The sequence below is a fragment of the Podarcis vaucheri genome, assembly GCF_965113315.1.
Source record: "Podarcis vaucheri genome assembly, chromosome: 12".
NCBI lineage: Eukaryota > Metazoa > Chordata > Lepidosauria > Squamata > Lacertidae > Podarcis > Podarcis vaucheri.
Window position 1 is genome coordinate 50,515,589 of NC_138750.1, and position 22,691 is coordinate 50,538,279.

Below are 22,691 nucleotides of genomic sequence, written 5' to 3' on the forward strand. Positions count from 1 at the left end.
TTTATCATCTTTGGTGGACATGCCCGAAGATTAAGGTTTTCTGGGAGATGATATATAATGAAATGAAAAAGGTATTTAAATATACCTTTCTTAAGAAACCAGAGGCCTTTCTCTTGGGCATTGTCGGCCAACTGGTGCCAAAAAAGGATAGAACTTTTTTCATGTATGCAACAACAGCAGCAAGAATACTGATCGCAAAGTATTGGAAGACACAAGATTTACCCACCTTGGAAGAATGGCAGATGAAAGTGATTGACTATATGACATTGGCGGAAATGACGAGCAGAATTCGTGACCAGGGAAAGGAGACTGCGGAAGAAGACTGGAAGAAATTTAAGATTTATCTTAAGAACTATTATAAACTTGATGAAGTTTAGAAGGTCGAGATTTTACAGAGAGAAAGGGTTGCAGTAATATAAGATTAGATTAAGAAAGGACTATGATGAATTAAGATCGGAAAAAACATTTATAAGTTGCTATAAAATTTGGACATGAGGATGCAGAAAGGGGAGGTATGGGGAAGTCCGAGGAAAGAAGTTTATGAAAGGACATTTTGAAATTATATTTGTTTGTTTGTCTGTTTTTCTTTTATGTTTGTTTGTTATAAAAACTCTTGTAAAACCAATAAAAAATTTTATAAAAAAAACAAAACAAAATGTCTTGAGCTGGCCCTGCTGCAGACACACTGTACATTTAAAACTCATGGCTTCCCCCCAAAGAATCCTGGGAACCGTAGTCTGCTCCCCACAGAGCTGCAGTTCCCAGCACCCTTAACAAATCACAACTTTCAATGTGCTTTAGATGTACGGTGCAGCTGCCACAAATGGCGTCAAGAACATTGGCCCTCAGAAGTGAGTGTCAAGTGATCTGTGCATTCTCATGGGCATTCAAAGAATCATAGAAATGTAGAGTTGGAATAGACCTCAAGGATCATCTAGTTCAACCCCCCTGAAATGGAGGGATCTCAGCTTAAGCATCCATAACAGAGGACATCCAAACTTTGCTTAAAAATCTTCAATGAAGGAGAGTCCACAACCTCTTGGGGAAGACAGTTCCACTGTCAAACAGCTCTTACTTTCAGAATTTTCTTGTTGTTTAGTCGGAATCTCTTTTCTTGCAACTTGAAGCCACTGGTTTGAGTCCTACCCTCCAGAGCAGGAGAAAACAAGCTTTCTCAATCTTCCATGTGAGATCTTTGAAGATGGCTATAATATCTCCTCTCAGTCTTCTCTTTTCCAGGCTAAGCATACCCAGACCTTTCAACCATTCCTCATAAGGCTGGATTTCCAGACCCTCGATCATCTTGGTTGCCCTCCTTTGTACACGTTCCACCTTGTCAACATCCTTCTTAAATTGTGGTGCCCAGAATTGGGCATTGTGGTCTGACCAAGGTAGAATAGAATGGGACTATGATTTCCCTTGATCTGGACCCCATACTTCTTCACACTGTGCTTCAATACAATCATTAATTAATAATAATAATAATAATAATAATAATAATAATAATAATAATAATTTATTATTTATACCCCGCCCATCTGGCTGGGTTTCCCCAGCCACTCTGGGCGGCTTCCAAAAGAATATTAAAATACTATGATACATCAAACATTAAAAGCTTCCCTAAATAGGGCTGCCTTCAGATGTCTTCTAAAAGTCTGGTAGTTGTTGTTCTCTTTGACATCTGGTGGGAGGGCATTCCACAGGGAGGGCGCCACTACCGAGAAGGCCCTCTGCCTGGTTCCCTGTAACTTGGCTTCTCGCAGTGAAGGAACCACCAGAAGGCCCTCGGTGCTGGACCTCAGTGTCTGGGTAGAACAATGGAGGTGGAGACGCTCCTTCAGGTATACTGGACTGAGGCCGTTTAGGGCTTTAAAGGTCAGCAATTATACTTGTTAAAGGTCAGTAATTATACTTGTCATTCTTGTATCCAGTTCTCCAAGCTCCACAGAAGGACAGTACGCAGTGGCAGACTTTGGGATTTCAGCAGCGCACCTTTGCGGTGCCAAAATTCGGCGCTTCCCTCTTCTTGCCTTCCATTGTTTGTCATTGTTGCAGTTCCCCCTGTGACGCCCTCTCAGCTCAGTGCCCGGTCGTGCTCCCCTAAATACACCTCAGGCCTGTCATCTCATTTGACCTCTTCAACAACCACCCTTTTCTTGCAAGAAATCCTATTCGGAATAAGGGAATTTCCCTTAAAAAAGGGGAAACATTGACAGCTATGACCCAGAGAGATGTAAGCTAGGCTGCAAAAAGGAGAGAGAGTGTGTACCCCTCATACGTTTGAAGGGCGTAGCCATCAAATAAATAAAATAAAAACAACTGACACATTGTGCCGCAGATAACTTGGCTCTGACCCCCCCCCCAACATAAAACCTGCTCCCCTAAAATAAATCCCGGCTATGCCCATGGAAGCACCCCATAAGGAATCTCACAAACTGTAGTTTACTCCTCACAGAGCTACAATTCCCAGCTTTCTTAACAAACTACAGTTCCCAGCTGTTTTGGGGAGGGCGTTGTAGTCCAGTAAGTTACCTATCCCTGCCCCTAATCTTAAGAAGCCCAACCCCAGAATAAAAATGTAAAATGCATCACCTGTTGTATTTCTGCCTGACGCGCAGCACGCAAGCAGCAACTCCAGGACGCCAATGGAAGAACCAGATGGGGGGGGGAGAGAAGGAGGAGGAGGAGGAGAGGCAGGAGAAAGCCGGAGGCGGAGAGGAGGAGTCCTGGGTGGGTGAACAGTAGCGCGCAGCCCAGCGTGCCGGGGAGCCAGTCTGGGCTGGGAGGCGGCGGAGGCAGGACCCGCAGTCCGGGCGACGAGGGACCGGGGACTCGTGCTGCCAGCGGGAGGCGCGGCGGGAGCTGCCCACGTGCGCGCCCGCGGAGTCAGCTGCGCGCCAGGAGACGGGAAGCGCCCGCTCGGCGACCTTATGTTTCTGCTGGGGGGTCTCTGCAGCTTCGGAAGCCCGCAACCCCCGGCCCCGGAGAGCTGATCTTGCCCCTCCGGCACTTGGCTGGGATGAACTTGCCGGCTCTTCTCTTCTCGATCGGTTGGTGGACTTTGGGGCTGGTGAGTAACTCTGGGTTTGTTTGCTTTCCTGTGGAATCCCCACCCCACCCCTCTCCTGGGTGCTGATATCATAAAGCGGGGTTAGTCTCTGAGCATGTGCAAAGTACCTTTCCCGCCGTTCATCGCTGAGCAGCCACAGGGCGCGCGGGCTCTCACGGCGTCCCTTTATTTTAAAAAAGGACACAGTGAATAATTTCTCTTTTCTCTCCCTACCCTGCGTTCATAGGATCCCCTCCTTGGGCGGCTGCTCTTTTTAGGCTATAGGTGGCCCTCTGTTCTCAAATCGATCCACTTGGATCTTTCACGTCGCCAGTAACAAAAGAGGAGCGTGGAGCAAATTCCATAAAATTGTGGGATGAAAGTGTGAGCTGGTTCCCAGTGCTGACTTAGCATGGGAGTCCCCACTGCAGGTGTGACTGGGTGGAAATGGGTCAGAAATGCTCAGCGGCACATGTGAAATATTCCTGGACTTAGGATATAACAGCATTGCTGCTTCACTCATTTAGGCAACAAAGTGTGTGGGACTCACTCACCCTCTCTAACCTCCCTGTTTGATAGGTTGGTAACTAATTTGTTGTAACGGAGCTTAAGCCCAGTCATAAAAAGCAGGTGAATTTGCTTGGTGAACTCTTGAGCATTGTGGAGTGTGAGGGGGCAATGAATTGTAGCGATAAATGCTTCACTGCAGATATGACAGGCAAGGCATGACTGAAAAGCAGATTCACTTTTGGATGGAGAGAGGAACCTAGTAAGAGCTCAATATTTCAGCATTATAGAAAGAGGAGCCAGACATCTTCCACCCACAACCGTGGCAGGACTATAAAGGATGAAGTACAGCATCACCCATAATTCCTCTGAGGTGTTCCCTGCCTCTGTAAACTTCTGGATCTTACCGTAATTCATTGAGAAAGATCAGGAGAAAGCAGACAGCATGAATTAGTCCCGTCACTGCTGTAAACAAAAGTATTCCTGATGGCGATGCCTCCAGTGCTATTCATGCAGCCGAACTAGCCTCCAGGCTAAATATTATGGTCTGCACCCTCAAGATAATTTTATGCAGATTGGTTTCCCCCTGCAACAAACGTCAAGCCTTTTCTCGTCAAAATCAAAATTTTTAAGGAATGGCAAATATGTGAAGTCCCCCCCCCCATTTTTTTCAATACAGTGGTACCTCGGGTTAAGTACTTAATTCGTTCCGGAGGTCCGTTCTTAACCTGAAACTGTTCTTAACCTGAAGCACCACTTTAGCTAATGGGGCCTCCTCCTGCTGCCACGCTGCCGCTGCACGATTTCTGTTCTCATCCTGAATCAAAGTTCTTAACCTGAGGTACTATTTCTGGGTTAGTGGAGTCTGTAACCTGAAGCGTATGTAACCCGAGGTACCACTGTAGACATTTATAGCTGGAGTGGAAATTCTAGCCTGTACTATTAGTAATTTTGAACATGAAGCTTGTGTGTAATCATGCTAATTCTGGATCAAGTGCTCCAAAGTTCCAAAAAATACAGTCATAAAAAAGGCAGTCTTGATTTTGCCATGCCGTCTGGGAACCATATCTATGCCACCTTGTGTTTTGTGACAGAAGAAAAGCATGGGTATAAGTGTAAGAACATACATAATAAATACTTGTGTTTTGACACTGCACATCAGGAAGCAGCTGCAGGTGGGTATCTTAATATTAGTGCAAGGAATGTGAGACTCACCTTGCAAAGCTTCTGGGACATACAGTCCAGTTCACACACCTCGTATACCAACACCCAGTATTGGACTTCAAACATTGTTGCACCTAAAGCAAAAAGACATAACAATGCCTACTGGTTTTGATTAATTTTTTTTTAATGATGCAGAGAAATGGAGGAAGAAAAAATATTCCCCTTTTGAACCTCCTGCTTTGTGGTACTTAATGGCAAAGCCACTTCATTAATGAATGGTCTTTCTGATCTTAGAAATGCTTTTGCACATCCTTTTCAAATTACTAGTCGGGAGGAAAACCCTTGGGGGCTGCTGCAGACATTATAGTTTGCATGCAGAAATCAGTCTTACTACTTGGAAGTGTGTTGCAAGTGTGTGTTTTTTCCTCTTGAGCTTGTTGACCAGACATTGGCTAGCAAGGACAAAAAGAATAGTCATACAATTTTCTCTCCATTCTGTTCGGAGTCCCTTCTTTCCCCTACATCATCACCTCTTTCTTCCAAACAGCTCAAGGTGGAATACGTTTATCCTCACAACAACCCTATGAGGGAAGCATAGAATTGTAGAGCTGGAATATGTGTGAATGCTGCTGAGAAGGACAGAAAGTGGTTTTTTAATCAACTTGTGGTCAGTTTAGTTTTTTTTTATTGGATGCACTTACCACTTTAATAGAAACAGCCCTTTAAACTTCACCCATGGAAAACGTCAGTACTCCTTAGAGGTTCTGAGACGTTTTCTTTGCAGACCTGAAAGAAAAGTTATTCTACACCCTCCTAGCCATGACTGCAGTGCTTTTCTGATTAGGAATTTTACCTTCCCCACCCCAACATTTTGGCATGCATGCCTATGCTTGTGTTTATCAATAGGATTCACGTACAGTGGTACCTTGGGTTAAGTACTTAATTCGTTCTGGAGGTCTGTTCTTAACCTGAAACTGTTCTTAACCTGAAGCACCACTTTAGCTAATGGGGCCTCCAGCCGCCGCTGCGCTGCCGGAGCACGATTTCTGTTCTCATCCTGAAGCAAAGTTCTTAACCCAGGGTAATATTTCTGGGTTAGCGGAGTCTGTAACCTGAAGCGTATGTAACCACTGTATTCACAAATCCACACACTTTTCTTTTCACTGTTCAGTAAAATGAACAGTGTGTCAATAGAAAGCTTCAGGTCGATAGGATTTATTGAGTTTATCAATAGGATTCAAAGGTAAAAGGAATTTTTAAAGGGTCTTTTTTTAAAAAAATACAGGAATATATAGTATGCCCAAAGGAAGCTAATGTTTAAAAATGGATGGCTTCTTGTTTTAAGCTTTATATCTTCCTGTTTGCTCTTTTGGGTTCTTCTTGCCTCCTAGACTTCTGCTTTGCTCTTAACTTTCTTTTCAAATCCTTCCGATATCTCCCTCACACTTCCTCTCCCATGTGATCATTTGCACTCTGGAAAACATAGGGCAAACCCTGGATGAGGAGCTGTTTTGTAAACAGAAGCATGTGCTTGCAATCACAGGCATCATGCAGAAGAAGGGCAGCTCAGTGGCAGCACATCAGCTTTGCGTCCAGATTCAGCTCCCCAACATGTCTAGGTAGAACTGGGAATGACTTCTGTCTCAAACCAGGCTGCCACTCAGCGTGGGCAATACTGAGCAAGATGGACCAGTGGTCTGACTCAGGAGACAGCAGCCTCCTGGGTGCTTGCTAGAAATAAAGCAGTTTGCTGAGTGCTCCTGAAGAAGCAAACCCATGTATATAATGTGTGAAGTGACCCAAAGCCCTTGTCTTAAGTTATGTGTAAAGGTAAAGGACCCCTGAGAGTTAAGTCCAGTCATGAACGACTCTGGGGTTGCTGCGCTCATCTCGCTTTACTGACCAAGGGAGCCGGCGTACAGCTTCTGGGTCACGTGGCCAGCATGACTAAGCTGCTTCTGGCGAAACCAGAGCAGCACACGGAAACGCCGTTTACCTTCCCGATGGAGCGATACCTATTTATCTACTTGCACTTTGATGTACTTTTGAACTGCTAGGTTGGCAGGAGCTGGGACCAAGCAACGGGAGCTCACCCCGTCGCGGGGATTCGAACCGCCAACCTTCCGATCAGCAAGCCCTAGGCTCAGTGGTTTAGACCACAGCACCACCCATGTCCCTAAGTGATATTATGTAGCTTGGCTTTTTAACTCCTCTATTTTCACATGTTCACTTTCCCTTCTGTTTTATAATGAACGTGTGGAGTTGCATTCTAGTGAGGTCATTGGTCCATTTAGCCTAGCATTCCTTATTCTGACTGGATCTTGGAATGCCATATGGGTGAATCATCCCTGTGAGTCCTCATCCCTCCATCAGTCCTCTGCAAAGGTTTATGCCACACATCACGTGTGTGTGTGTGTGTGTGTGTGTGTGTGTGTGTGATGCCCAGCGAAAAAAATGCAGGCAATGTTGTTACTCTGGCACAGCAGTTTTTCCACATTCCTGATTCCTGACTGTTTTATTGCAACATACTATAGGATCAAGTCTTCCAGGACTTGGAAGTAGTTAAGTGTGATTTATCCAACTGCTGTTTTGCCAGGCTAATCTTCTCTATATTGTTCCAATTTTAGTATATGTGCTGCCGAACTGAGCACTATCGAACTGCTGTTTAATTCGCACATCAGGTGGAATTGCATAAAAGGACCTTGCAGCAGCAGGGAACCACCTGTTATTAACTAAGCTTGGTAAATGATGCCAGTTAAAAATGTTGGATTGTTTCCAAATTGCTTATTTTCCCTATCCCTGAAAGGTGTTTTTTCTTTTTTACAATAGTGAACTATTAATGGCCGCAGTTCTTCCTATGCGATGGCTTGTAGAATGCCCATTTGTATTCCCTACTTTCCAAAATCATCTTTCCCCCCCTAAATGTGCCTAAGGAAATAACTCCAGACTCCAAGCACGCAACACTGTGAATTCATTAGATCACTTGGTGCCTAAAGGCCTTTCATAAAGTGCATATGATTCAAACTGGCTTATTTGTTGGAAAATGAACGCTTTTGCACAATGCGGCACGCCTGGAATAAAGCGAGTGGGGGCATTGCACATCTTCTGCAATTTCCGCAGCTGATGTATATCTTTCAAACAGCACCCTGAGCTTCATTGCTAAATCACTGTTTAGAGAACATTTAAATCATGTGATTTAAAGATTTAAAAAAAGAATATTTTTAGACATTTGTTTAATCGACAAATGATAAACACTGAGAATTAAAGTTCACTAGTGGTACACAAAGCTGCATCTATGTTTCGTTTTGTGATTCTCATAAGTAATCTTAATAAGAACCTGCAGGATCAGGCCAGTAATCCACCTACTCCAGCATCCTGTTCTCACAGTGGCCAGCCTCTGACTACGAATTTGTCTAATCCTCTTTTAAAGCCATCCACATGGCTGGCCATCGCTGCTTTCCGTGGGAACGAGTTCCATAGTTCATCTGCTGCATGAGAAAGAAATGTCTTTTATCTGCCCTGAATCTTCCAATCTCCATTGGGTGCACACAAATTCTAGCCCCATGCAAGACGGAGAAAAACTATTCTCTGTACATTTTCAGTCCTAAAAGGAACTGGGCCACACATTAGAAAATTGTGATCCAAGAAAGATACTTGGAAAAGGAAACTAGCATTAGAAACCACTATATTTTCATAGTTGCCATACTTTCCCCCCGGCACTGCACCTGTGCATAAATATAACAAGGCTTATATATTTAATATATTTATATATTTAATGTTATGGCTGAAGCCCAAATTATGGTTAATCTCAGTCTACACTGTTTAGAAGCAGGCTCATTTCAATACATTATAGTTAAGACTAACCACTGTTTGTTGGGTTCTGATAATGGTGATGATGATGAATTTCATTTCTATACCACTTTATATCTCCAAGAAAAAATCTCAAACATGTCCACAGTCCTTGTGGCAATGTTGATGGAAGGGCAGGGAGGAAGAGTATGTGAGCTCAGGTAGAGGCTAGAATTGTTCTTGTCACAATAAACCATGGTTTGGTTGCGTATTGTGGTACTTTAACGCAGGGGTCAGCAAGCTAAGGCCCATGGGCTGGAAGAGGCCGGTAGAGGTCATTTGACCGGCCCCCGAGCTGCCCCCAAACTGAGTTGCCCGTTCTTGTGCTGCGCTAAACCGGCACATGGGGACTCACTTCCGTGGCGCCAAAAATTGCTTCTGTGCAGACGCAGATCCTAAAAATCGGAGGCGCACGCGCAATCCAGCCCACAGAGGGAACTCCGTGGGACTGATCCGGCCCAGGCAAGATACACCTTGCTGACCTCTGCCTTAACGCAACCAATGAACCATTCCAGTTCAGAAGAATAATTAATACAAAGAGTAACAGAAATGCTTGCACATTACAGTGGGTTTTCCCACTGCACAGCATTTAAGAAATAAGATGTACGAGGAAAGGGGAGAAGAATAAAAAGTCGTCACGTTATAATTTGTGATACTGTACTTTGTTCTTATCACGCTAGATGGGTTCTCTTCCACCCTCCTCCATAGTTAGCCAGGTTCTCTTTTGATGACAAAAATGTACATTTCCTTCATTTATAATAATGTTCCAAGTTGCTCTGAAAAGCTGTGAGTCATTTCAATCAATATTTTCAAATATCCCTGTGGTGACTAGTGATTGCCAACTGTAGTGGCATTGTTCACTGGGGAATGTTCAAGGCAGCAATCAAGGATGTTTCTTTGTACAGAAGAGTGCGGTTTTCAAAGTTCCCATTGGCATTGCTTGGGAGCCACCAGGCTGCCAACATTTAAAGCTCAGTTTGGGGAACCTTAGGTGCTGACAACGTAGTAAATGCAGCAGTTAAGAGACTGAATGGTGAACCAGAAAGTCAGCGGTTTGAATTTTGTTTCTGTCATTGTGTCTTTAGCCACAATGCCTTGACCTCAACCCCCTGGGAGATACCCTGTGGCCACTACTGGCACCTGGTTGTGGAGGCCAGAGCTCAAACAATGGCATTAATGAGCCTCAGTGGAAACTGTTAAACCAGAGATGGTCCTCTGCTGAGTCAATGCTTGCAGCTGGATCTTCCTTGTATTCCCAAGTAAGGTTGTTCCTCCCAAATAGATCTTTCCTTCCAAGTAGACCTCTGGTGACAGAGCCTTCTGGAAGCCAACTAAGCTATGCACTGGGTCTACTGACACCTTTGCTCCTGAGGCCTAGAGGGTGATGCAGACTTGGGTGATGAATTGAGGACTTGGGATAAGGTTGGAGGAGTTATTGAGGGGCCTAGGCAAGGCATCCGTGTAATGGGATTATTCAGGCTACCTTGGACAGCAGCAAGTTCTTCCATATCTTTGTTTGGAGCTGTGCCCCGTGCCTAGAGAGATTTCCCTAGCATCTGGGCTGGAGAAGTTAATGACTCCCTGTGGTCAGGGAGTGTGTTGCTTTACTAACTTTTTCAACCTGCAACATTAGACAGTTACCCATTAAAATGAAAAACCACAGCCTTCATAGCTGGTTATCACTACCTTCTTAGCACGTCAAGGATTCCTCAGTTTCTGCTATAGAACTAAAATACATGTTTTGACACCAGTGGTTGTTTTCAGGCCAAATGGCATTGGGTGGTGCCCAGTGCTAGCCTTACTCAGAGTAGACCCATTGGAATGAATGAACATCTTGATGTAAACTGCTCTTTCGGTAGATTTCATATATTTTGGCATGCATCGTGATTTGCATGTAAATTGTTATTTCTTTGCTACACGTACCTTCTGAGGAGTAATGATACATTCTAATGACACTTGGAAGCAAAGGGTCTGTTGGTTAGGGAGATTGAGTTTTGTTTCAGTCAGTCAGTTTATTTGTTACAGTGGTTCTCTGCACGTTTGTTTGCTGAGTGAGGGTAATAGTGTAATGCAATTGTATCGGCATACTTTATTCCGCCTATAACTTCCAGTGCTAATGTATTTACTTATTCTTGAAAAACCTAATAAAAATGATTAGCTGTGCTTAGTGTTATGAATATATTTCAGTCGTGTCCTTTGTTCAATTTAACAGGTAAATGGGATTCACCCGGAATGCAGATTGCAGCTGGAGCTTCATAAAGAGGAAATAAAGTGCATGGAACTTTTAAAAAATGCCAAAACCGTGGGTTTTAAAGGTAAGAAGACAACTTAGAGAGTGAAAAGAAAAGAGTGATTCAATCGTGTAGTCTTGCAAATAAGTCCACAAAAGCTACTGGCCTGCAAATGAAAGGAGCCTGTTAAGATTCTTGTAGCCTCCATTTCCATGCTGGCTGAAAATGAACGGAAGGTCCCTTCTCATGGCCAGCATTGACATGGGACAGGGTTATCCACCCCCCCCCCTGCCAGCCTGCTGTATTTCCATGATTACTTACTGTAATTAGTAAATTACTTTTATTTTATTCCATTACACGTAAAATAAATGTACAAAAACAAATGTAAAAATACAAAAATATCAGAAGTGACACATCCATTCTCTTAAATTTGTCAATAAAATCAGAAGCTGTGAGGGGACATCTATTGGTAGAAACATTTAGATGTCCCTATTTCCTGCATATGGTGCCACAGCGTCCTGGAAGTTAGTTGTGCCGATATAAATGATAGAATCTGACTACACAGTATAAAAAATGTTATGGGTCTTCTAAGCCTTCTAAGCCAGGTTCCATTCACTTTCATACCACAGAGATATCTGAAGGTCTTCCACTTTTGTGCTGTGGATATCCTAGCTGCTACCAGAAGCCACAACACTAATTCTTTAGCTTGCAGTTTTTGAATATGACCATCTCATATATTTAGAAGTGAGCGCTGTGGGATCATTTGTCTGGTAGTCTTTGAGACAGTATATACACATTAGACCAGAACTCTTTCACCAGTGGACACTCCCACCATAAATGAAAAGACATTCCTAATGCCCCAATGATGACATTCTAGCCCTCCAAGGGCAGGAGCAATGGGGAGCAGCAAATAGCACAATAGTAGATCCCTTATGGGAATATCGGAAGCTGCCTTGTACCAAATCAGACCATTGGGCCATCTAGTTAGGGTTGTCCCCACCAGCAGGCAGAATGAGGCAGGCGCTTTAGGTGGCAGATAGCTGAGGGGCAGGCAACAGTGAGGTGTTGGAGAACAACTGTGTGCTGAGCAATTTGTTCTGTGCCTCTGAGGTAGCCTTGGTGGAAGATGTTGTCCCATCATCAGAGCTGAAATCAGATTAAATGTTGGTTTTGGTCCATGGAAGAAGGTGGGTGATGCCGTCTTCATCAAATTGAGCTCTCCCTGCATATAGTTCAGTACTGTCTACACTATAGTTTTTCAACCTTTAGTCTACCAGATGCTGTTGTACTACAACTCCATCATCCCTGACCTGTCTGAGGATCATGGGAGCTGTAGTCCAGGAACTGTGGCTGAAGAACTTAGTTGTAGGGCTATACTTAGAATCTGCAGGATTTCCTTGCACTACGTGAAGATGTTTGGATTTTTTTAAAATGATAAAATGTCTTATGGGGCAATGATTACATTTTTAAGATGAGGAGAAAGTGCTTGGAAGGAGGTAGCTGATTCCATTCCTTTCCTGTCTCTGCTTTTAAAACAATTTTTCACTATGGCTTTAAGTGCAATGGAACAGAAGATTATCAAAAAGCAAATACAGAAGTGAAACATTTCCCACAAGCCAGTGCCTCAACCAAGGCCATCTGCTCACAGTGTAAATAAATGATCTTTCATTCTTCTCAGTAGGGAGACAATAAATACAGCAAAGGGTTTGAAACAGAAAAGTAAACACATATCTGCCTGTAAAAGAAAATGGATCAGTAGCAATGAATTCAATTAGACTGGGTGCTGTGAGTCAGAATTTTAAAAGAGTCTGTTATAGGATTTTTTTTTTTTAATTGGCAAGGATATCTTTATTTGACAAGGATTATAAGGTTGCCAGCCAATTGGAAGGGTGGGTTGAGAGCCAATACAAGCCTGCAGGTTCCTTGCAATCACAGAGAAAATGAGAAAGCCTAATTGCTGTGCTGGTTTATTTTATTTATTTTCAGTTTAACTGTTGTATTTATATTCAATAGCCCTGTAAGATAGGTTAGGCCAAGAAGTATAGCAATTGGCACAAGGTAACCCAGTAAGCTTCTTGAGTGAGTAAGGATTTGAATTTGGGTCTCCCTAGTCCTAGGTCTAGTGATGTATGGAAGTGAGAGCTGGACCATAAAGAAGGCTGATTGCTGAAGAATTGATGCGTTTGAATTATGGTGCTGGAGGAGACTCTTGAGAGTCCCATGGATTGCAAGAAGATCAAACCTCTCCATTCTGAAGGAAATCAGCCCTGAGTGCTCACTGGAAGGACAGATCATGAAGCTGAGGCTCCAATACTTTGGCCACCTCATGAGAAGAGAAGATTCCCTGGAAAAGACCCTGATGTTGGGAAATATGGAGGGCACAAGGAGAAGGGGATGACAGAGGATGAGATTGTTGGACAGTGTTCTCGAAGCTACGAACATGAGTTTGACCAAACTGCGGGAGGCAGTGGAAGACAGGAGTGCCTGGCATGCTCTGGTCCATGGGGTCACGAAGAGTCAGACACGACTAAACAACTAAACGACTAAACAACAACAGTCCTAGGTCATATTCATACCATATGTTTAAATGCTATGATACTACTTTTAACGGTCATGGCTCCTTCCCCCCCCAATCCTGGGAGCTGAAATTGACAGTTCCCAGAGTTCCCTGGGAACAGGGATTGACTGTCCGAACCAGCACTTGCCATGCAAACCAGGATCTCAAGCCAGGATTTGATCCTAGGTTTCTTTGGGCTAGCAGAGTATGGATGAAATGATAAACCATGGTTTGTTTCAAAGCAGGATCAGTGTGCAGTGGGATAAGTATGCAAACTGAAACTCCTCACTGCTTATTCACGTAATGCCAAACCATGGCTTGGTGTTCTGTTTAAATGGAACGTCTAAACGTCTAACTCATTCAATCATGGCATTTGCTGGCTTGAAAGCATATCTGACTGCAGGAAAGCTAAATAATTGCTTCAGTGAGCAAAGGACATGGAAGTGCTAGGAAACTAGGGGGGGTTGTGACCCATAACGTGTCCTATTTATAGAGCACACAATAACTGCTTTAGTTGAGGCCGTGGGGAACTTTGTTTTAAACGAAGATGCAATTGTGTTGCTTTTATGGTTTGCTACGGGTCCAAAAACTGTGTGGATTGCCTCGTATAGATTTCAGGATTAGAGCATGCTTAGCAGTCACAAAGCCCACAGCAAGCAAACAACTCCAGAGATGAAGTTGAAGGATTTATCTAAGCACTAACTTCTCTACCTTCCACCCACAAGAGAACTGTTAAAGGCAAAACACTGCTGGAACTCCCTGGAACTTCTAAGTACTTTAGAAGATACCTGATGGATCTGATCAAAGACCCATCTAGTCCATCTTTGGCCAATCACATGCCTATGGGAAGCTCACAAGCAGAGCATGTATTCAATAGCTCTCTCCTGCTTATCACCTCCCTCAACTGATATTCAGAGGCCTACCCCTTCTCAGACTTGAGGTAATATCCAGGCATCGTGCCAAGTAGCCATCAATACCTTCTCCTCCATGAAATCTGTCTTAATCCCTGTTCAGAGCTGTACGAATTGGCAGCCATCACTACACCTTGTGGGAACAGATTCCACACTTTAACTATATGCTGCGCAAAAAAAGATAGCCTTGTCGTTTGCCCCTGGCTCTTCCGAAGAAGAGTGGAACACAAATTCTTCTCTCTGCCAACCCTCACCGACAGCTTTAATTGCTGTGTAGCATCACCCTATCCCTGTTGACTCAGAAGTAAGTCCCCAGAAGTGGGTTATACTCTCAGGTTAAGCGTGTATGGGATTTGAGATTAAGAGGGTAATCCTATAGAGGGGGTGGGGAGGGGAATCCATAACAGAGTTCCTGTTACTTACTACCCCTGTGGCGAGAGCAGAAAAATATGCTTTCCCCTTTTGTTTCTTAAAAATAAATAAATAAATAACAGCAATTAGCCCTTGCTTTGGGCATCTTAAAGAAATTAGGGTGTTTTGGACCTAAGGCCACTCTGCAAGTGCCCTGATTTAGACACTACAACCAGTAAAACGGGACGCAGGTGGCGCTGTGGTTTAAACCACAGAGCCTAGGACTTGCCAATCAGAAGGTCGGCGGTTCGAATCCCCGCGACGGGGTGAGCTCCCGTTGCTCGGTCCCTGCTCCTGCCAACCTAGGAGTTCGAAAGCACGTCAAAGTGCAAGTAGATAAATAGGTAGTGCTCTGGCAGGAAGGTAAACAGCGTTTCCGTGTGCTGCTCTGGTTCGCCAGAAGTGGCTTAGTCATGCTGGCCACATGACCTGGTAGCTGTACGCTGGCTCCCTCGGCCAGTAAAGTGAGATGAGCGCCGCAACCCCAGAGTCTGTCACGACTGGTTACCTTTACCTTTACCAGAAAAACACCCACAGCAGGTAGAGTTTTCCATTCCGGTGAAGTTTTCTGCCAGCATTCTGGTTTTCTCCAGAGTACAGGTGCGTTCCTGCCATTGCATCACCTCTTTCCTAGTGCAGCAGCAGTTATAGCAGGGATGGGAAACCTATTGGACTACATCTGTCGTTGTCCCTAAGCACCGGCCATGTTGACTGGGGCTGATGGGAGTTGGAGTCCAACAACAGCTGGTTCCCCATCCTTGATTCCTTTAGTCCGTCAGCCAGGCTTCCAGCTAAGGACTTCCCTGCTGGTTGTTTTAAAAGCCATTTGGAGAGTTTGGTATGAACAGTGCTTTTTTCTGGGGAGATGCAGAGGGACACATACCCCTAAACATTTTGTGAATCTTTGTAGTTTTCTCCATTTACTGTATTTATTTTTCTTGAATCAAAATGAGAGTACCCCTAAACATTTATTTATAGAAAAAAAGTACTGGGTATGAATGTTGCTTAAAGGGAAGCTGCCCATTAATATACATGTTATATCTTGATGGAGCCAATATAACCCCCACATTAGACAGAGCTTTCAGGCAAGTTTGTTCCTCCCCAGAGCTACCCCTATTTTTTCTCTCTAAAGTGATTCAAGAAGCAACACAACTCAGCTGTCTAAATATAGTAATTTCCAGAAGGCTGCTTGGGTCACTCTGGCTTGGGTTGCCAGCGGGGTCTTCGCTATAGACCATTTAGGAGCATAGCTGTCAACTTTTCCCCTTTCTTGCAGGGAATCCTATTCGGAATAAAGGAAATTCCCTTTAAAAAAGAGAAACGTTGACAGCTATGTTTAGGAGATGTTCTGAGCTGGTTTTGCTACTGATAAACGGTCTGGAAGTGACATGTGACTCACATTGGTAAATTTGTTAACATGTCAACAGAAACTCACAACAAAACCCTCTGCCTGTTCAATCATCAGTAAAGGCTAATTCTCAGATTGTTGTGCATAGAATGGCAGTCCCAGTATATAAGAAAACCTAAAGTGTGGGGTTTTTTTAAATATAGGCATTATAAGGATGTCAAAAAGTAAGTTTCTATATTTAGTGTTGTCAACATTTGAGCTGAGTACAATATTTTTGTCCTGTATGTGTTTCTAATAGCAAAAACATATTTTTCCATGGTAATAAATCACTTTGGGATATTTCTTTTTCTCTTTCCAGTTTCTTCCATAATAATAACAAGGCTAATTGCCAAAAGACACACAAATCAAGCCTGAAACTATTATCCACATTCTTTTGATAGCCCTAAGCTGCATATTAATGATTCCTGTTGCCCTCGTGACGTTTTATAGTTGCATCTTTTTATTACCAGGTTCACTGGAACTAATTTTGGGTTACGTTTTTCTTTTCACATGCAGCAGTAATATGAAGTATCTATAAAACTCTTAGAATTATAAGCTGGAAAATGTGGAGAGAGTTTACCGTGTGTGCGCCTGTGTGCAAAAAATCTTAGTCAATGCTTACTTTAAAAATTCATTTCCTTGTTTCTTACCATCAGGTTTGCAGCAGATTGATGAGAGGTAACAGCCATTTTAAAATACAGTAGTACCAAGGTTTACAACTATAATCCGTTCCAGAGGTCCATTTGTAAACCAAAATGGGTTGTAACCCAAAACGTGCTTTCGCCAATGCGGCCTCCAGAAATTTTTTGTCCGTAATCCCCCAAAAATGGGTTGTAATCCAAAAAAAGGTTGCAAACCAGGACACTGCACTTCCGGGTTTGACATGTTTGTAATCCAAAACGTATGCAAACCAAGAGGTATGCAAACCATGGTACAGTGGTGCCTCGCAAGACGAAATTAATTCGTTCCGCAAGTTTTTTCTTCTTCCGAGTTTTTCGTCTTGCAAAGCACGGTTTCCCATAGGAATGCATTGAAAATAAATCAATGCGTTCCTATGGAGACCGTCCAGGGACAGAGGGGAAGGCGTGCGTGCCTTCCCCTCTGTCCCCGGACCTGTTTTAAAGCAAGGGAAGGGGCAGCGGGGAGAATTGCTTCTCCCCGTTGCCGCCCCTTGCTTCAAAAGAGGTCCGGGGACAGCGGGGAAGACGCGCTGCGCTTCCCCGCTATCCCCGGAGCTTGCGGGGCAAGCTTCGTTTTGCGAAGCAAGCCCATAGGGAAATGCGTCTTGCGAAGCGGCTAAGAAAACGAAAAACTCCTTCGTTTAGCAAGTTTTTTGACTTCCGAGGCGTTCGTCTTGCGGGGCACCACTATACAGGAGCACCTTGGGTTATGTTACCCTCGAGTAATGTAAACTTCAGGTTGCGAAAGCAGCAAACTCAGAAGTGTTTCACTTCACGAGCATGCACAGATGCGGTCTACCGCCCCGCGCACATGTGTATAACAGTGATCCTTAGGTTGCGAAAACCTTGGGATCTGGCCAGACCTCCGGAATAGATCCCATTCGCAACCAGAGGCAGCACTGTGTAAAAGTTGAGATGCACTGAAAAGTCCATTCAAGTCTAGGCAACTCCCCATTTAATGGGGAGGGGTACATTCTCAGGCACCGCACATTTAAGTAGAATCGTGTATATTGGGGACACAATTGAGAAAGCCTGCAAACACCCTCTACACCTCTGGAAACCCTTAAAAAAACCAAAAATCCACCACAATCACTCCCTCCAAACCTCCTTGCTCAAACTCAAACTCTCCACAGGCCTCAAAGACTCCTGGGGTTGCACTTGCAAAGGTTTGTGGGATTGCTAGGCACCATTTTTGTACCATTTTTATGCTCTTTTAGGGCTGTTTTTGCCTCTTTTCATTCCACTTCTGGGTTCGTGGCAATGCATGCATGCACATTTGCCTAGATAGTGCAGGTTGTGGAGGTCACAATGCGAAGAGCGATGGTGGTAGAGGAGAAAGGATGCCAACGCCTAACTGTTGTGATTCCGGACTCACACCTTGGAGCCTTCCATTAGCCTATGATGACAAGCTCACTCTCTAGCTCCAGCAGGGGAACGTTCATCAGTAGTCTGTGTGTACACAAAGAAAAGCTACCTTCCTATCAACATCTTTCAGATATTTTCCACAAGTGAGGGAAAGATGGACCTTTGCCCTTCATCTCTGGAACAGACCCAAAAACATCGCACTGGAGCAAAAGAAGTAATTTATTCGGCTGTCCTTTGCCACTGGTATGAATTCCGCATCCAGTCGAGCCAGAAAGTTACTCATTTTTCAGTACGTGCAGAATTACCAGCGCTACCAGACTTTTTTAAAATATAAATTTAAAAAATAATAATTGATTGTCTTTTCGGGATTCTTGTGTGTCAGGTTTCTAATGCTGCCTTTGGCCTAAAATCAACTGGGGGGGAGGGAAAGAAAGCCTGGTCTGGAGTCCTGTACGTGGACTGAATCCTCTTTGAGAGGCCAGAATAGGTGCCGTAAATCAAACAAACAGGGGTTCTGCCCACATAGCTTTGCTAGCGACACCTAAAATGTGAAGTTACCCCAGATGGTAATGGACTGATTGTCCCTGGTTAGGATCAGAAATGGACAAAAACAACAACCTTGAACTATATCCCCCACAAACTTGGAAAATAGCTCAGTTTCTTCCAGTCCAATTGGATCTAGTTAGCAGGTTGAGGAAGCTTATTTGACCTCCCATCGTCTTTGTCACTGTGGCTTAGCAAGAGAGAGAGGAGTGCGGCATCAGTGAGGCGGTGGAGTCAACAAGGTGCAAACGCTCCAATAGGAGCGCTGGATTGGCTGCACTGCTGCTGACCTCACCACCGCCTCACACAGAGATAGGGGACCCTTGTCAGTGGCGCAGGGAGCACCATGGAGCACAGAACCTAACCGTGTCGCGCTGCCTGTTGAAACAGTTATGAACAGAAAGTACGACAGGAGTCCTGTGGATTATGGCTGCTGTTTGTGTACTCCAAGCCTGTACATGGTTGAAGACCAGAACACATGAAATTACAAACACACCACACCACCCGCCTCCACAAAGACCTATGGTAGAGCTCACAATATACCTGCGCATCCCCATTCCACTGTTATGGTGGCAGGCAAGCTTGCTTGCCCCTGCGATTGAGGGGGCCGGCACCGCACAATGTGCTCACATCACATGTTCACGCCACATGATGTGCCGGCGTGAGATGGGCACGCCACACAGGTTGCACACATTGCGCGGCAAGCACAAATGACGTGCGCATGTCGCCGTGAGATATTGAGGGGCAAAAGGGACAATTACTTTGTACAATCCTGGAAGTCTGTTTCAAGCATTTTCTTTCAGGCTGGACATCAGTGGGTGGGCCAGAGTCATGTCAAATAGGTTTATTGACAGTTTGGCTTCGCTCGTATTGGATGCAGGTTACAAAGATAACAAGATCAGTATGGGATAGTTCTGTGGGGGTGAGATACGCAGCACGAGCCTATGCATGTTTATGCATGTTGGAAGTAACCCCATAGGAACATTTCTATACGCTGAAACCTAAGGTACAAGATTGGCTCCATTATTACCAAATAATGGAGGTTTACAAACAAGATAAGAAAATTGGCTTCCAGGTGGAAAAATCAAAATTAGAGACTGAATTGTTAGAACCCAATACTAAGAATTTGTCAAGAATGTATAATCTGCTGTTGAAATGGAATACACAAGATGAAACAGTTAAATCAGTTATGATTAAGTGGGCACAAGATATTGGTCATAACATTATGTTTGCTGACTGGGAAAGGTTGTGGAACACCGGTATTAAATTTACGGCATGTAATGCCTTAAAGGAGAATGTTATGAAAATGATCTACAGGTGGTACATGACCCCAGTCAAGCTAGCAAAGATTTACCATTTGCCTGATAACAAATGTTGGAAATGTAAAGAAACTGAAGGTACTTTTTACCATCTTTGGTGGACGTGCCCGAAGATCAAGGCTTTCTGGGAAATGATATATAATGAAATGAAAAAGGTATTTAAGTATACCTTCCTTAAGAAACCAGAAGCCTTTCTCTTGGGCATCGTCGGCCAGCTGGTGTTAAAGAATGATAGAACTTTTTTCATGTATGCGACAACAGCAGCAAGAATACTCATCGCAAAGTATTGGAAGACACAAGATCTACCCACCCTGGAAGAATGGCAGATGAAAGTGATGGACTATATGACATTGGCTGAGATGACCGGCAGAATCCGTGATCAGGGAAAAGAGACAGCGGAAGAAGATTGGAAGAAATTCAAAATTTATCTTAAAGACTATTATAAACTTGATGAATGTTAGAATGTCGAGGTTTTTAGAAAGAAAAGGCTACAGTGAAATAAGATTAGATTAATGAAAGGATTAAAATGAAAGAAGTTGAAAAGAAATAGTTACATGTTGCTAAAAAACTATGGACACAGGGATGCAGAAAGGGGAGGTACGGGGAAGTCCGAGAAAAGAAGTTCATGAAAATACGTTTTGAAATATTGCATGTTTTGTATGTTTTGTTTATGTGTTTGTTTGTTATAAAAAAGTTGTAAAACCAATAAAAATCTTATAAAAAAAGGAACATTTCTATACGCCCTTTCCCTAATAAAATTAACAACAACAACAACAACAACAATTTATTTGTACCCCGCCCATCTGGCTGGGTTTCCCCAGCCACTCTGGGCGGCTTCCAACAAAGATTAAAAATACATTAAAATATCACACATTAAAAACTTCCCTGAAAAGGGCTGCCTTCAGATGTCTTCTAAATGTCAGGTAGTTGGTTATCTCTTTGACATCTGATGGGAGGGCGTTCCACAGGGCGGGCCCCACTACCAAAAAAGCCCCCTGCCTGGTTCCCTGTGGCTTTGCTTCTCACAGTGAGGGAACCAACAGAAGGCCCTTGGCGCTGGACCTCAGCATCTGGGCAGAACGGTGGGGGTGGAGACGCTCTTTCAGGTATAAGCCTCCAATAAGTTTTGCATAGTCAAAAGTGGCTTACAGACATGCTTAAATAAAGTTGTTTACAGTCTGAGCAGGAGCATACAGATTGGGGGGAAGGACCATAGCTGGCTGGTAGAGCATCTACTTTTCGTTATGAGAACGAGATAATGTTCACTGCAATGCCAACATTAAAAAGTGATCTTAAAACTGGAAGTCAAATGAAAAGTGCAGCCATAAAGAGGGAAGATCTTGCTGGCAAGTGATCTAGAGAAGTAGAGATTTACCCTTACCTTGGGAAGATATTTTTTGACCCATCACCAGCTCCTGTCACAGGGCAAGAAACTTGGAGATGTTTCCAAACAGGTTATGCAAGATTACATATGCTCAAAGGATGTCATTGCATCAGTGTGAGGGACCCATTTAAAAAACAAACATATAGATAATAGATTACCACTTCGGAAGATTTGATTGAAAAGCAGCTATGGGCAACTCTCTCTCTCTCTCTCTCTCTCTCTCTCTCTCTCTCTCTCTCTCACACACACACACACACACACACACAATATAGCATTTTAAAGTATTCAATCAATCCTGTGATTGGGGAGCAGTTTCACAAAAGAACCTAATTAAGGTGATTGCAGATCATTAACTTGCATTTAACTCAGGTAGTTATAATTAATAGATTGAAACCCAAAAATAATTAACATAAAGTCAGACTGGTTTCCAATCCATAACTGTTATTTCATTATAATTGCTGTTTCTTTATGATGCAATCCGTACCATCAAAGTAACGACTTGCGATACTTGATTCTTCTATTGTAGGCCTTACATTTTTTTTTTTTGCATAAATCATTAATGCAGAAGAGGCTTGTATAATTTCACATGTCCCAAAGTCCTTATGCATTTAAATAAACACAATAGCAAATCTAGTTTTATGGGTTTGTGTTTTTAAAAAAATCTTTATTAGTGATACCCACCGTCTTCTAGTACTTGGGCATTGTACTGCATGGCCCCTAGAAATGTGGGGTTGCTGTTTTTTAATATGACAACATTGTCAAGAAAATGGTTCCTCTGCATAGGTCTCTGGGTAAAATGCTAGCCTTTTGGAAGAAAACTATCCCAGTAATTGAGATGATCTCGTTGAATTGAGGCCTCTGCGCTATCTAGACTGAGGAACTTGCTTCAGCTGTGTGGGAAAAGCCACCCACACCCAAACACTGGAATGTTCTAGGCTTTAAGTCTCCTGATTGGTTCACCCCTCTTGCGTTTTGCTGTTTGCTTTTATTTCCCTTTGTCTTTCTTACCTGTTGCTTTGCGACACCTAGGAAATCATATCTTCTGTGCTCTGGACTATAGCTTTTGGGTCAATGTTTTATGGTATATGCACAGGCAGTGGCGTAGCATGGGGGTGCAGGGGGGGCCGGCCGCATCAGGCACAACATCTGAGGGGGGCGCGCTCGCAGTGCTAAAATCCACGGGTTAGGGGGCGCAAATTACTTGCCTTGCCCCAGGTGCTGACAACCCACGCTACGCCACTGTGCACAGGGTTAGGAAAAGTTAACTTTTCTGTTTCAGTTTGATTTATAATTTAGGAGGCCACACCTTCACCTTCCTGCTCCCACTCACCTTG

The 22,691-nt window shown here is 43.7% G+C and overlaps 1 protein-coding gene across 1 annotated transcript in view; it reads left to right on the plus strand.

The window, feature by feature from the left end:
* The first annotated feature begins 2,787 nt into the window (after positions 1-2,787).
* Positions 2,788-22,691, plus strand: part of VIPR2 (vasoactive intestinal peptide receptor 2) — a 56,509-nt gene continuing 36,605 nt past the window's right edge. Inside the window, exons 1-2 of the mRNA XM_082192521.1 lie at positions 2,788-3,070; positions 10,782-10,884. Of these exons, the coding sequence (XP_082048647.1) occupies positions 3,020-3,070; positions 10,782-10,884 (154 nt within the window). The 5' untranslated portion in view covers positions 2,788-3,019. The remainder of the gene's footprint in view (positions 3,071-10,781; positions 10,885-22,691) is intronic.